The 14,509-nt window shown below is 39.4% G+C and overlaps 2 protein-coding genes across 7 annotated transcripts; both read right to left on the bottom strand.

Annotated features, from left to right (window-relative positions):
- Positions 1-552: 552 nt before the first annotated feature.
- On the bottom strand, positions 553-5,425 carry LOC114799765 (tumor necrosis factor receptor superfamily member 10B-like). 6 transcript variants are annotated; one of them, XM_028996607.1, is made up of 11 exons: positions 5,311-5,393; positions 5,067-5,149; positions 4,491-4,688; positions 4,282-4,410; positions 3,988-4,099; positions 3,526-3,611; positions 3,343-3,423; positions 3,203-3,243; positions 2,125-2,328; positions 1,645-1,681; positions 553-949 (listed from the first exon to the last, which is right to left on the bottom strand). In XM_028996607.1, the coding sequence occupies exons 2-11, from the start codon at positions 5,086-5,088 to the stop codon at positions 654-656; spliced, it is 1,206 nt and encodes a 401-aa protein (XP_028852440.1). In that variant the 5' UTR covers positions 5,089-5,149; positions 5,311-5,393; the 3' UTR covers positions 553-653. The 6 variants fall into 6 exon arrangements, with proteins under 6 accessions (XP_028852440.1, XP_028852441.1, XP_028852444.1 ...); XM_028996608.1 differs by having other exon boundaries at positions 5,067-5,184; positions 5,311-5,360; XM_028996611.1 differs by lacking the exons at positions 5,067-5,149; positions 5,311-5,393 and adding an exon at positions 5,404-5,425 and having other exon boundaries at positions 4,491-4,638.
- Positions 5,426-8,949: 3,524 nt separating this feature from the next.
- Positions 8,950-14,093, bottom strand: LOC114799639 (tumor necrosis factor receptor superfamily member 10B-like). Its single transcript, XM_028996432.1, has 10 exons — positions 14,072-14,093; positions 12,556-12,753; positions 12,347-12,475; positions 12,067-12,178; positions 11,593-11,687; positions 11,375-11,461; positions 11,240-11,280; positions 10,081-10,284; positions 9,601-9,637; positions 8,950-9,296 (listed from the first exon to the last, which is right to left on the bottom strand). The coding sequence occupies exons 2-10, from the start codon at positions 12,737-12,739 to the stop codon at positions 9,001-9,003; spliced, it is 1,185 nt and encodes a 394-aa protein (XP_028852265.1). The 5' UTR covers positions 12,740-12,753; positions 14,072-14,093; the 3' UTR covers positions 8,950-9,000.
- Positions 14,094-14,509: the final 416 nt, after the last annotated feature.

Here is a 14,509-nt window from a genome sequence, read left to right as displayed (position 1 = left end):
TAACATTAGACTGCTGATTCATACTGATTTCATCCAAAATATCACAAAATATCAGGTACAGTAGTTTTGAAAACCCCTGGTCTTCTGTTTCCATTAGTGTCTTACTGTGTAGATAACTATGTATATAGTCATAACAGCTTTCTTCATCACCCCTAACCACCTCTGTGTAAAGTTTGGGTACCGGATTGATGATCTCGGCAACACTGAACAGTTCATCTGGTGTCAGCCTGTGTGGATTCTTCTTGATCTTCCATGTCAGCTGTTTCCTCTCACGCTCACTTGAAGTTGATCTATCATCAGCCATGGCTCACTTTTGGTTCCTCCCTCACGCTCTGGTCACCTCAGCTGCCTAGGTCACACACCGGTCACTCGTCACGCTGGCCCTTTAGAGTTGGTGCTGGATTCATTTTTTCAGCTCTGTTCATATGGTATTGAACACACTGATCCCAGTGGCCTGGGACTGAGACAGATTTAAAAAAGTGTATTTGTTTGTGTCTGCAGTTTCTGTATTTAACAGAGAAAGCACAGGCAGGAATCATAAGTGTCGTTCGCTCGTGCAGGTATTTCTTTATCTGAAGAGAGTTAACACCAATGCCCCCTTCCAGTGATAGCTCAGATGTCAATCACGCAACACCAAACAATTCAGAATACATTTACAGGTCTCCCTGGATCTCATATGTAAAATAACCACAGTCAACAGCTTTTGAAACAATGTTCTCTGCAGACATTCTTTGACCAAGATAAACTAAAGCATCAATGAGGTCGTTAATGTCGGCTTTCATTCCTTCCTTTTCCATCCAGATCTTAAGAAGATGGTAAACCTTCTCCCCAGAAAGGTCAGCAGATATGATTGCATTGTCCGAAACTCCAATGTGCCTGAAAAATCTGTTGTGATAATTAACATCTACTTCTTCAAAGAGCTCAAAACTTTGCTTCAGTGCCTCATCCCCTGAAAAGGAAAGAAAAAGAAAAGAATGACGATCCAACATATAGAAGTAATCATCATCATCATCATCTTGGAATGTGCGCATGTGGAGTTTTATAATAAACGTTGTCATTTGTGCATGTTGTCGTATGGGGTGATTAGGTTCCTGATACAGTACAGGTTTGGACACACCTTCTCATTCAATGTGTTTTCTTTATTTTCATGACCATTTACATTGTTAGATTCTCACTGAAGGCATCAAAACTATGAATGAACACATGTGGAGTTATGTACTTAACAAAAAGTGGAGACCTGGACTCCACAGTCACTGGACCTGAACCCAATCCAGATGGTTTTGGGTGAGCTGGACAGCTGAGTGAAGGCAAAGGGCCCAACAAGTGCTAAACACCTCTGGGAACTCCTTCAAGACTGTTGGAAAAGCATTTCAGGTAACGACCTCTTGAAGCTCATCGAGAGAATGCCAAGAGTGTACAAAGCAGTAATCAGAGCAAAGAAGAAACTAGAATATAAAACATGTTTTCAGTTATTTCACCTTTTTTTGTTAAGTACATAACTCCACATGTGTTCATTCATAGTTTTGATGCCTTCAGTGAGAATCTACCAACGTAAATGGTCATGAAAATAAAGAAAACACATTGGATGAGAAGGTGTGTCCAAACTTTTGTCCTGTATTGTATTTAACTGGGAAATCTACTCACCACATGGAATGAGCCTTGGAAGGGGATCTTCAGTCACCTAAGAAACAGATTTTTTTTTTAGTGCATTTGCAAAATTGCTTTGACATGCACATGCAAAATGTAATTATTAAAACATGCAAAAAATTTACTGTTGCTAATTGTAACTGTTAAATGTAAGTGTTGCTAAACACACCTCAAATTTAAAAACCCTCGTTTAGTGTTCGAGGAAGAAAGAAAAACTCTGCAACTAAACATGGCCTGGTTATTATTTTCATGGTTTTGAGTGATTAGATCTCAACATTATATATGATCATGATTAAACTCTGGGATTTCAGGGGAACACCACATCAGGCTAGAATACTACATGATCAACGTGCATGAATTTGTCCAATCATGTCCTTGCGTTGGTTTGACTTAAGCAAGCAGACTTTTCCCCCCACCAGACAACAATGGCAGCAGCCCAACTACTACAAGAGAGTTCAAGACAGGCATGCATCTCACCCTAGCACTGGGCTGGACAACTGAGGTCCTGCTTAAGGGGGGATTGGACGGTGAAGTCAAATTATTTTGAGAGCTGCTGGCGGTGCTAGAAAGACTGCCACCCAGTCCTATGTCGTCATCATCCATAACAAAAGCCACCAAATGGCACTGCGTGTTCAAGACTTCATTTTGCTGGTTCTGAATGTGCACCAAACTCTGACTGGCCTAAAAATGATGGTGGGAAATAAAAAGTCAGAGCAGAATAGGAAAATTCTGGATTTAAGCTTCAGCTATCTACGGTACACACTGGTGATTCTAACAACCTGAAGCAGGCAGTAGATACACTACCAGTCAAAATATGGAGGCACCTACTCTGTGGTGGTAGTGGAGACTAAGATGGAACAACATAATGCCAGAAACATATTTATTTATTGTATCAGGAGAAAGTGAAGCATGTTTGATGAATCTGTTTTTTCAGTCACCTCTTTTTACCATCATGGCTGCTTTGTTCACTGTTGTCATCATCAAAAGCCGCTTCATGAGATGCTCATTAACATGAGTGGATGATAAGAAAGTGTTCAGCATAAACCATCAGGACTTAAAGTGGCGGAGAGAAGCCAAGAGTGTGAAATGCTGCCATCACATCAAAAACTCCCGGATTTGGAGAGATGCAAAATTTAAACTTTTTTCAATTGTTTACTATTTTTGTGTTTATTACATAACCTCCCGTATTATTTCATAGTCCTGCATGTCCAGTTTTGTTCTATATTGTAAAAATGCAAAGACCCATAAATGAGTAGGTGTGTCCAAACTTTTGACTGGTAGTATACATTTCTGAGATTTTTCTATGTGGATCCACATGGAATTCTGAGCAGCCTGAAAAATAAAAATCCTGCATGTACAATGCAGGGATTAATGTCTGACCACATCAACAAAGAAATTAGAATGCAGCCGATAACGATGGGCGAACAGATGTTTCATTTACACTTTGCTGGAGAAAATACACAAAAATACACATCCCAGACCAGCATTATTAACCCAACTTGCAACCGTTACAATCACAGAACTTTAGTTTTCAATGTGTTTGTGCAAAACATACCCCTGTGTGTGCAGGCACTTCATTTAGTGCTTCAGACATTTCTGAAACAAGTAAATATGAGACGGGTTGTAGAAACAGGCCACAAAAACACATAAAAAAAAAAGAATAAAAAAAAAAACAATAAAATGAAGCTTTCCTACCTCTGTGCTTGCATATTTTTGGCCTTTTTATCTTCAGATAGCATGCAACAATGATGACAATCATTGCACATAGACCAGCCACTAAAAGACAAAAAATAAATACATTTCGGTAAAATAATGTTCTCCAAACATAAAATGTTCTCCAAACATAAGGGATCGGATGCGTTGCCCGTAGGGATATACCTGTGCCAACCACTGCTGTTTTCTTCTTACAATCGGTGTTGGAGGTGGGCGTACAATTCTTCACTTCTACCTCATCCTCTTTACAACTGGGGAAATAAAACAAGAATAATTAAAATCTCATACTTGGAAAGTTGTGGGTTCAAATCCCAAACCAAGGTGCCACTGAGGCTGCCCACAACTCACTAAGGGTGATGGGTTAAATGCAGAGGACACATTGTGTGCACACTGTGCCCTGCTTTTCATCACATGGAGAATCACTTCACTTTCACTGAAATCTTGCATTAAACGATGAACATTCACATTATTTTTAGACAATCTGTGGCATTTCTTTTTACGCCAGTGACTCATTAACAAGAAGCTTCTGAGGTGAAGATTTAGTGATTCAGGAAACCTGACCATGCGCTGTGTAAACTCCAGACACCACGGCCTGACAGCTGAAGGACCGTGGATCAGGGGACATACCTCCTACACCTCTTGCACACTTCACAAGCCTGGTCCGTTGGGCAGAAGAAGCCCGCTTTACATCGACACTCCGTGTCCTGCGTGCTGGTGCAGCGCTTTACGCTCTCTTGGTCTAAACATCATTCAAGTAAAAAAATAAATAAATAAATAAAAAAAAAACACTGCAGCTGAATATAAAAATGCACACATGAAATATTAACCAAAAAAGGTCTACATATTTCTGAGGTGGATTTGCATGTATTAGGCGATTTCCTAAATCTTAATTGCTCAGAATGGAGAAAAGCATGGACCTACCTGAACGGCACTTTGTGCACCACAGACACTGGTTCAGCCCGTTGTCGTGTTCAGTGTAAGTGTCAAAACCACAAGGTTCACAAGAACCTCTCTGAAACGTTTCCATGCAGTGATCCTTGACATAGGTGCCTAAAAAATATCATGAAATTTTTTTTTACAGCAGTGTGCGCGCTGCACAATAACTAGAGACCAACTGAGGTTGGACTCACCCGCTGGGCACTTCAAACAGCACATGTCATCGTGTGTGTAGCCCAGACTTTCCCTGCAGGAAACATCCCGAGCACCTCGAGCCCTTCCTAGAGTCCCTCGGTAGAGCCGACTTGAACATGCAAGGTCAATCCACACTATCAACATAATCTGGAAGAAGATATAGAGGGTCACCCTGTTTGCCATCACATCCAAGAAAGCTGAAAAAGAGGACAAAATATGAGGAAAGTCGTCCAAGCATGCGTCACCTACAAACCAGACTCAGGACTTTAGCAACACAAGAGTCTCAAAAGACATTGCTCTCATTCTTAGGTGAAAATACAAATTAGGTGTTGAATGAATTATATCTGATTGTACAAAAGTAATCATTTACATTAAATTTTACATTAAAGCTTAAAATAGGCCTAGGTACAAGACCAGATCATGCAGTTCAGTTTGTTGATAGGTTAAACTCTTTATTTAAAACTGATAAGGTCCATTCTTATGTATTTGTCACACACTGTACACACTCATATGTACACATTTAAATTCTGGTCATTCAAAAATCTTATTTTGTATAATAAATAACAGGAACGTACCTGGTATGTTCACTTTATACATCCTATCACTGGCACAACAGCAGCAAACGGAAACCACTGTCTCAAATTCACTGTCACCCCTCCTACATTCATTGAATTTTAGTTCCTGTTTCTTGGACTGCGTTAAAGTTAACTGGTTTATACAGTAAACAGGTATGGTTTATACAGTATACCAAACTTTATTGTATTGATGGTCACAACAGCTCCGAATTGGGATTAATAAACAGCTTTAAATAAACTATACCTGTATGTTGGAGTCGTGGAAGGAAATGCAAGTTTTATAAATCTGCGAAAATGAATAGTCCGAGTTCGTAGGAAGATGAGAAATGTCCCTTACCACAATTGACAGTGCAAGAACTTCCTTGTTTTCTCACCAAGTGCATGACGGGAAATGTAGTTGGTTTGGGGCCGTTCATTGCCCGTACAATACTGACATCTAGTGGATCTTTTAATGTTCGCACAGTACTGCAGTTAATGGGTTTTATCGCAAACAATTCCGAATCGGAATTATGTTTATTGTATGTTAACAAACACAAAAGCAGATCCCCCACTTTGTTATTGTAATTTGTACTTAATTAGAACTAACAATGTCTATTCCTATTGTAAGATGGGACGTCTTGGAGGCATAACACTCCTGTGCCTTTGTTGTGCATAGAGATTCAACACCTCCGTTTTTGCATGCCTTTGTCAAATTGCATTGCAAAATCCCCCCCGAGCCAAACGTGTGAGGTGTTGGCCGTCGGGACCGCCCACTCTCTTTGTCTTCCCCAGACGGGCGGCACTGGGGGCGTGACGTCAGAAACAACAGGTTCTGATTGGTCTGTGACAGCTTCCTGTAGGCCAGAGGTATAAAGATCTGTTCACATGTGGGGAAGGGACTTTATCTTTCTTTCTTAACTTTTTCCATCGGAAGCCTTCCGGCTTTTCGAGTCTTTCTCTCTCTCTCTCTCTCTTTACTCTTTCTCTTCACTTTTGTTTTCTCTGTAACACTGGTACCTTTTTACATACAATATTCACATGTAACTACAATAATAATTTACTGGTGTTAATAAATTAGAAACTGTTCATTTTTAACATGACACAGATTAATGAACAGCGGTTTTAACTCTGTGAAAGTAAAAATGAGGTGCAGAAAAACAGGTTCTACAGAGTTTTAGCCATAATTAGAAGTTCAAAATCTCAAAAAGCAAAATGATAAAGGTGCTACAATGAAAAGAAACATATGAGAAAGTAATGTCGAAGTGCAAAGACTGAAAAAGTCTGAGGAAAGGAAGACAAGGGCTGTGGAATTGCATTCTGATAAAAAAAATGTATACATTTACAAACAACAGTAACTGGAAAGGTGGCATGCAAGCAAACGATGCACATAAAACAACCAAGGTTATAGAAAGAACTGTCACTTCAGAAACCTCATTACCAGAAATACCCATAAAAGGAGTTTTGTATCCCTGTAAAACTGAAAACACAGCACGAAAGAAGAGAGAACAACAAGTATTTAAATGCTCGTCTGTTCTGTATGGAAAAGCTCATATCATGTCTTCAATTCCGATAAGATAAGTGGGAATTTTAAATTGTCACAGCACAAATTGGACAGTAGAAAATAAGAGTAGCACAAAAAAGGCATATGCCAACAGTATAAAATTAACACTATACAAAATAAATGATCTGGAAATAACTGTGGATGAGTGTATTAAAATATATATTTATGTACAGTATAGGTCAAAAGCTTGGACACACCTTCTCATTCAATGTGTTTTCTTTATTTTCATGACCATTTACATGGTACATTCTCACTGAAGGCATCAAAACTATGAATGAACACATGTGTAGTTATGTACTTAACAAAAAGTGGAGACCTGACCTCCACAGTCACCGGACATGAACCCAGTCGAGATGGTTTGGTGTGAGCTGGACCGCAGAGTGAAGGCAAAGGGGCCAACAAGTGCTAAACACCTCTGGGAACTCCTTCAAGACTGTTGGAAAAGCATTTCAGGTGACGACCTCTTGAAGCTCATCGAGAGAATGCCAAGAGTGTACAAAGCAGTAATCAGAGCAAAGGGCGGCTATTTTGAAGAAACTAGAATATAAAATATGTTTTCAATTGTTTCACCTTTTTTTGTTAAGTACATAACTCCACATGTGTTCATTCATAGTTTTGATGCCTTCAGTGAGATTCTACCATGTAAATGTCATGAAAATAAAGAAAACACATTGAATGAGAAGGTGTGTCCAAACTTTTGGCCTGTACTGTATATAGAATAAATGTATGTATATATATATACAGAGTGGTTTTATTCACATTTTGCACATATTAAATTGTCATAGTATATTAGGTGTGTTTATTTGTTAGCCTATGTATGTGTGGTCAGCTGCAAGGCCTTGTTATAGAGTCTCTCCTTCCCACAACGTGAATGCAGGAGCCTGCCAGTGAAGGAGCTGCTCAGTGCCATCAGAGATTCTTGCATGTGGTGAGAAACGTTGTCCTGCAGGTATAACAACTTAGCCACCATTCTCTGACCACTCACTCCCTCCACTAAATCAATGGCATGGATCCGAATTTGAATCATTCCAGAAAACTGATTCAAGTGCATACAAGCTGACTCAAGAGTGAAGAAATCATCTGATCCACACATCGGTAAGTAGCACAATAAAAACCACAATTGGAACATGTAAGATGTTGAAGGTACCAATGTAGGAGATGTGACTCAATGCCTTTAGATGTTTCTTCAAAGCTTGTGGGCACCAAGACTGGTGATGGAGTTAATTTTACTTCTGTTTATCTTGTGTGGCGGTTGGCTAAGTGGCCTCACATCTCCATCGTAGTGAGTCTGAATCCAGGCCATTTACATTTAATATGCATACTTTTTAAATGTATAGAGGAGGTGGTTTATGGGTAATAGTGTTGCATTGTAATCTGTCAATGACAATAAAAACTGAAACTTGAACCTTCAATATCTGTTGCACCACTCCCACATTATAGCTACTAGACCCAGCAGTCTAATCCACAATAGTTTTGAAATAGACCGTACAGAAACACTCAAGGACTCAAGAAGCTCATTTGCCCCAATGAAGCCAAATGATTGAGTAGTGACGGATAGTGTGCGAGTCAGTGCTTGATTCATCTGCGGGTTCGAGGTACTCAGTACCTCGCTAGAAACAACTAGTGAGGAACTAGAGTAAATTACTGTAAAACACTGAGAAGCAAGAAAAGCACCAGATTTGGCTGGATTAGCTAATGTGATTTTAGGTCATTTGCCAATAATGGATTTATGGGTACTTATTGCATACTAAATTAAATCAGAAAATCTGGCAAAAGCCACAAGGCTCCTGAAATGTCTTTCTCGTTCATTTGAAATCGATGCATGCGTATGGATGCATGCATACAGAACAGGCAGAATCAAGCCGGTTTTGAAGTGTTTTATTTTCCTCAGGAGAAGGAAAACCTCTTTAGCGTCATGATCGGTTTATTAGAACTATACATAATTCTTTACATAATGTTCTTGCAGTCAAACCATGTTGCTATAGCTTCATTATCAGAGGACACAGTAGGTTTGTAAAAAAAAAAAAAAAAAAACACACAAACAGCTATCAGCACATGAAAATGTAAAGATTCTTGATCAAAACACAATCATAACAGAATTTACACAACAATGCACAACCACAACTGGACAGTTAAAAGTTCATAGATAACTTAGAATGCTCCAAATGCTCTCACACTTTTTTACCCCCATTCATTCTAACACTGTTTTAAGAAAGAACTTTTATTAACAACTTGTACCGAACTTTCTGGAAAAAAATAAATAAAAAGTTACACTTCTATGAAGAAGAACTTAATGATCCAAACAAATTAACAACAAATAAATAAATTCTAGGCAATAGGTGTTGAGAATCAGATGCCATTCATGCAACAATTCAGAAACAATTCAGAATACATTTACAGGTCTCCCTGGATCTCATATGTAAAATAACCACAGTCAACAGCTTTTGAAACAATGTTCTCTGCAGACATTCTTTGACCAAGATAAACTAAAGCATCAATGAGGTCGTTAATGTCGGCTTTCATTCCTTCCTTTTCCATCCAGATCTTAAGAAGATGGTAAACCTTCTCCCCAGAAAGGTCAGCAGATATGATTGCATTGTCCGAAACTCCAATGTGCCTGAAAAATCGGTTGTGATAATTAACATCTACTTCTTCAAAGAGCTCAAAACTTTGCCTCAGTGCCTCATCCCCTGAAAAGGAAAGAAAAAGAAAAGAATGACGATCCAACATATAGAAGTAATCATCATCATCATCATCATCATCTTGGAATGTGCGCATGTGGAGTTTTATAATAAACGTTGTCATTTGTGCATGTTGTCGTATGGGGTGATTAGGTTCCTGAACAAAGATACAGTACAGGTTTGGACACACCTTCTCATTCAATGTGTTTTCTTTATTTTCATGACCATTTAGATTCTCACTGAAGGCATCAAAACTATGAATGAACATGTGGAGTTATGGCCTGTATTGTATTTAACTGGGAAATCTACTCACCACATGGAATGAGCCTTGGAAGGGGATCTTCAGTCACCTAAGAAACAGATTTCTTTTTTAGTGCATTTGCAAAAATGCTTTGACATGCACATGCAAAATGTAATTATTAAAACATGCAAAAAAATTTACTGTTGCTAATTGTAACTGTTAAATGTAAGTGTCGCTAAACACACCTCAAATTTAAAAACCCTCGTTTAGTGTTCGAGGAAGAAAGAAAAACTCTGCAACTAAACATGGCCTGGTTATTATTTTCATGGTTTTGAGTGATTAGATCTCAACATTATATATGATCATGATTAAACTCCGGGATTTCAGGGGAACACCACATCAGGCTAGAATACTACATGATCAACGTGCATGAATTTGTCCAATCATGTCCTTGCGTTGGTTTGACTTAAGCAAGCAGACTTTTCCCCCACCAGACAACAATGGCAGCAGCCCAACTACTACAAGAAAGTTCAAGACAGGCATGCATCTCACCCTAGCACTGGGCTGGACAACTGAGGTCCTGCGTAAGGGGGGATTGGATGGTGAAGTCAAATTATTTTGAGAGCTGCTGGCGGTGCTAGAAAGACTGCCACCCAGTCCTATGTCGTCATCATCCATAACAAAAGCCACCAAATGGCACTGCGTGTTCAAGACTTCATTTTGCTGGTTCTGAGTGTGCACCAAACTCTGACTGGCCTAAAAATGTTGGGGGGGAAATAAAAAATAAAAATCAGAGCAGAATAGGAAAATTCTGGATTTAAGCTTCAGCTATCTGCGGTACACACTGGTGATTCTAACAACCTGAAGCAGGCAGTAGATACACTACCAGTCAAAATATGGAGGCACCTACTCTGTGGTGGTAGTGGAGACTAAGATGGAACAACATAATGCCAGAAACATATTTATTTATTGTATCAGGAGAAAGTGAAGCATGTTTGATGAATCTGTTTCTTCAGAGTCGCCTCTTTTTACCATCATGGCTTCTTTGTTCACTGTTGTCATCATCAAAAGCCGCTTCATGAGATGCTCATTAACATGAGTGGATGATAAGAAAGTGTTCAGCATAAACCATCAGGACTTAAGGTGGCGGAGAGAAGCCAAGAGTGTGAAATGCTGCCATCACATCAAAAACTCCCGGATTTGGAGAGATGCAAAATGCATTGTTTACTATTTTTGTGTTTATTACATAACCTCACGTATTATTTCATAGTCCTGCATGTCCAGTTTTGTTCTATATTGTAAAAATGAGTAGGTGTGTCCAAACTTTTGACTGGTAGTATACATTTCTGAGATTTTTCTATGTGGATTCACATGGAATTCTGAGCAGCCTGAAAAATAAAAATCCTGCATGTACAATGCAGGGATTAATGTCTGACCACATCAACAAAGAAATTAGAATGCAGCCGATAACGATGGGCGAATAGATGTTCCATTTACACTTTGCTGGAGAAAATACACAAAAGGATAATCTACAGCATGGCGTCAAATTTTATGCTGAAATGTAAGAGCCTGATGTTTCAGTTAGTCCACACACCCCAGTGTCAACAGCGGAATTAAAACCAATCCAAATCTTGCAGACACACTTTCTTTCCTGCATTAGATAGCACAGCCCAGACCAGAAATATTAACCCAACATGCAACCCTTACATACCCCTGTGTGTGCAGGCACTTCATTTAGTGCTCCAGACATTCCTGAAACAAGTAAATATGAGACGGGTTGTAGAAACAGGCCACAAAAACACAAAAATAAAATAAAAATAAAAACAGGAAAATTAAGCTTTCCTACCTCTGTTCTTGCATATTTTTGGCCTTTTTTTATTCAGATAGCATGCAACAACGATGGCAAACACTGCACATAGACCAGCCACTAAAACTACAAGGCAAAAATAAATACATTTCAGTACAAAAATTTCACACAATAAAAAAAATGGTTAAATAAAATAAAATTCTAAGAAAATGTTCTCCAAACATAAGGGATCAGACGTGTTGCCCGTAGGGATATACCTGTGCCAACCACTGCACCCACTGCTGTTTTCTTCTCACAATCGGTGTTGGAGGTGGGCGTACAATTCTTCACTTCTACCTCATCCTCTTTACAACTGGGGAAATGAAACAAGAATAATAAAAATCTCATAATTGGAAAGTTGTGGGTTCAAATCCCAAACCGCCAAGGTGCCACTGAGGCTGCCCACAACTCACTAAGGGTGATGGGTTAAATGCAGAGGACACATTGTGTGCACACTGTGCCCTGCTTTTCATCACATGGAGAATCACTTCACTTTCACTGAAATCTTGCATTAAACGATGAACATTCACATTATTTTTAGACAATCTGTGGCATTTCTTTTTACGCCAGTGACTCATTAACAAGAAGCTTCTGAGGTGAAGATTTAGTGATTCAGGAAACCTGACCATGCGCTGTGTAAACTCCAGACACCACGGCCTGACAGCTGAAGGACCGTGGATCAGGGGACATACCTCCCACACCTCTTGCACACTTCACAAGCCTGGTCCGTTGGGCAGAAGAAGCCCGCTTTACATCGACACTCCGTGTCCTGCGTGCTGGTGCAGCGCTTTACGCTCTCTTGGTCTAAACATCATTCAAGTAAATAAGAAAAAAGACTGCACTGCAGCTGAATATAAAAATGCATACATGAAATATTAAGCAAAAAAGGTCTACATATTTCTGAGGTGGATTTGCATGTATTAGGCGATTAATTGCTCAGAATGGAGAAAAGCATGCCTGGACAGGACCTACCTGAACGGCACTTTGTGCACCACAGACACTGGTTCAGCCCGTTGTCGTGTTCAGTGTAAGTGTCAAAACCACAAGGTTCACAAGAACCTCTCTGAAACGTTTCCGAGCAGTGCTCCTTGACATAGGTGCCTAAAAAATATCATGAACTTTTTTTTTACAGCAGTGTGCGCGCTACACAATAACTAGAGACCGACTGAGGTTGGACTCACCCGCTGGGCACTTCAAACAGCACATGCCATCGTGTGTGTAGCCCAGACTTTCCCTGCAGGAAACGTCCCGAGCACCTCGAGACCTTCCTAGAGTCCCTCGGTAGAGCCGACTTGAACATGCAAGGTCAATCCACACTATCAACATAATCTGGAAGAAGATATAGAGGGTCACCCTGTTTGCCATCACATCCAAGAAAGCTGAAAAAGAGGACAAAATATGAGGAAAGTCATCCAAGTGTGGCCGGGATGTTATGTAAGATAATTGTATGTATGTCGTGAACTCCAACAAAACTTATTGTAATTGTAAGCTACGGGGTTCGTGTGTTTTTTTTTCTCTGTGTATTTGTGGGTGGGAACGAAAATTTTGGTTCCACATTGTTTGTGTGGTCAGGGTTATATTATTGGCGCACTCTATAGCTCGCGTTCACGTGCAGTTACCTCAGTGTGCTGCGGGAGCAGAGAGGGGTGAGACACGCGTGCAGTGTTCTCCATATCATCTGTTGTATATAGGTGTATTAAAGTTATTAATGTTATGTCATGTTGTTGGTATTATGGTCTGTATTATAAGCGGCGTTGTGCCGCACACGCGGTTCTAAAAAGAAAAAAAAAATTATTCGCTGCCACGTGTTAGCAGAAGCGTGAAGGATGAGAGGAGGGCCGCGACGCGCCTGAACGTTTGCCACTGACTGTACCCTGCTGCGTTCCCACAGGTATGTTAAATGTGAAATGTATGTAACGTAGCCACTATACGATCGTCATTTTCTTTTTTAAATTGTATTTTAGTATTGTACTGTTGTTTTACTGTCGGTTAATGTCACCGTTGGACTCACCTGTAATTAGTTTATATATATATATATATATATATATATATATATATATATATATATAATTTTTATTATGTTATATTATATACATATAATTTAATGACTGAGTTACTGGTTGAATTCTTGTGGTGGGTTTATTTTTTTTATGTATTTTATTTAATTCTATTTTTTAAGTTGTATTGATGGGCAGTTGCCTCAGTGTGCTGTGGGAGCAGAGAGGGGATGAGAGGAGGGCCACTGACGTTAGCCACTGACTATACCCTGCTCTGTTCCCACAGAAATAAAATCTCTCATTTGACACCAACTGATGTGCATGGGTGATTGGATGCTGGTGTGTGTGCATCCGTTACACAAGCATGCGTCACCTACAAACCAGACTCAGGCCTTTAGTAACACAAGAGTCTCAAAAGATATTGCTCTCATTCTTAGGTGAAAATACAAATGAGGTGTTTAATGAATGATATCTGCTTTTGCAAAAGTAATCATTTAGATTAAATTTTACATTAAAGCTTAAAATAGGCCTAGGTACAAGACCAGATCATGCAGTTCAGTTTGATAGGTTAAACTCTTCATTTAAAACTGATAATGTCCATTCATATGTATTTGTCACACACTGTACACACTCATATGTACACATTTAAATTCTGGTCATTCAAAAATCTGATTTTGTATCATAAATAACAGGAACGTACCTGGTATGTTCTCTATAGATCCTTTCACTGGCACAACAGCGGCAAACGGAAACCACTTTATGAAATTCACTGTCACTCCTCCTACATTTATTGAATTTTACTTCCTGTTTCTTGGACTGCGTTACTGTATAAACCATAGTTAAACTTTATACCAAACTTTATTGTATTCATGGTCACAACAGCTCCGAATTGGGATTAATAAACAGCTTTAAATAAACTATACCTGTATGTTGGAGTCGTGGAAGGAAATGCAAGTTTTATAAATCTGCAAAAATGAATAGTCCGAGTTTGTAGGAAGGTGAGAAATGTCCCTTATCACAATTGACAGTGTGCTGCGGGAGCAGAGAGGGGTGAGACAAGAACTTCCTTGTTTTCTCACCAAGTGCATAACGGGAAATGTAGTTGGTTTGGGGCCGTTCATTGCCCGTACAATACTGA

Source organism: Denticeps clupeoides, chromosome 11, assembly GCF_900700375.1.
Source record: "Denticeps clupeoides chromosome 11, fDenClu1.1, whole genome shotgun sequence".
Lineage (NCBI taxonomy): Eukaryota > Metazoa > Chordata > Actinopteri > Clupeiformes > Denticipitidae > Denticeps > Denticeps clupeoides.
The sequence above is the reverse complement of the archived record's forward strand: the minus strand, read 5'-3'. Positions and strand labels throughout refer to the sequence as shown.

Coding starts and splice junctions, on each gene's coding strand:
- LOC114799639 (XM_028996432.1), bottom strand. CDS start 12,739: ATGGCAAACAGGGTGACCCTCTATATCTTCTTCCAGATTATGTTGATA. Junction 12,476..12,555: donor CTGTTTGAAGTGCCCAGCGG/GTGAGTCCAACC, acceptor GATATTTTTTAG/GCACCTATGTCAAGGAGCAC. Junction 9,297..9,600: donor TCCAAGGCTCATTCCATGTG/GTGAGTAGATTT, acceptor TTTCCTTTTCAG/GGGATGAGGCACTGAGGCAA.
- LOC114799765 (XM_028996606.1), bottom strand. CDS start 5,088: ATGTATAAAGTGAACATACCAG. Junction 4,411..4,490: donor CTGTTTGAAGTGCCCAGCGG/GTGAGTCCAACC, acceptor GATATTTTTTAG/GCACCTATGTCAAGGATCAC. Junction 2,329..3,202: donor AAGTGCCTGCACACACAGGG/GTATGTTTTGCA, acceptor CATCATTTTTAG/GCCAGTCAGAGTTTGGTGCA.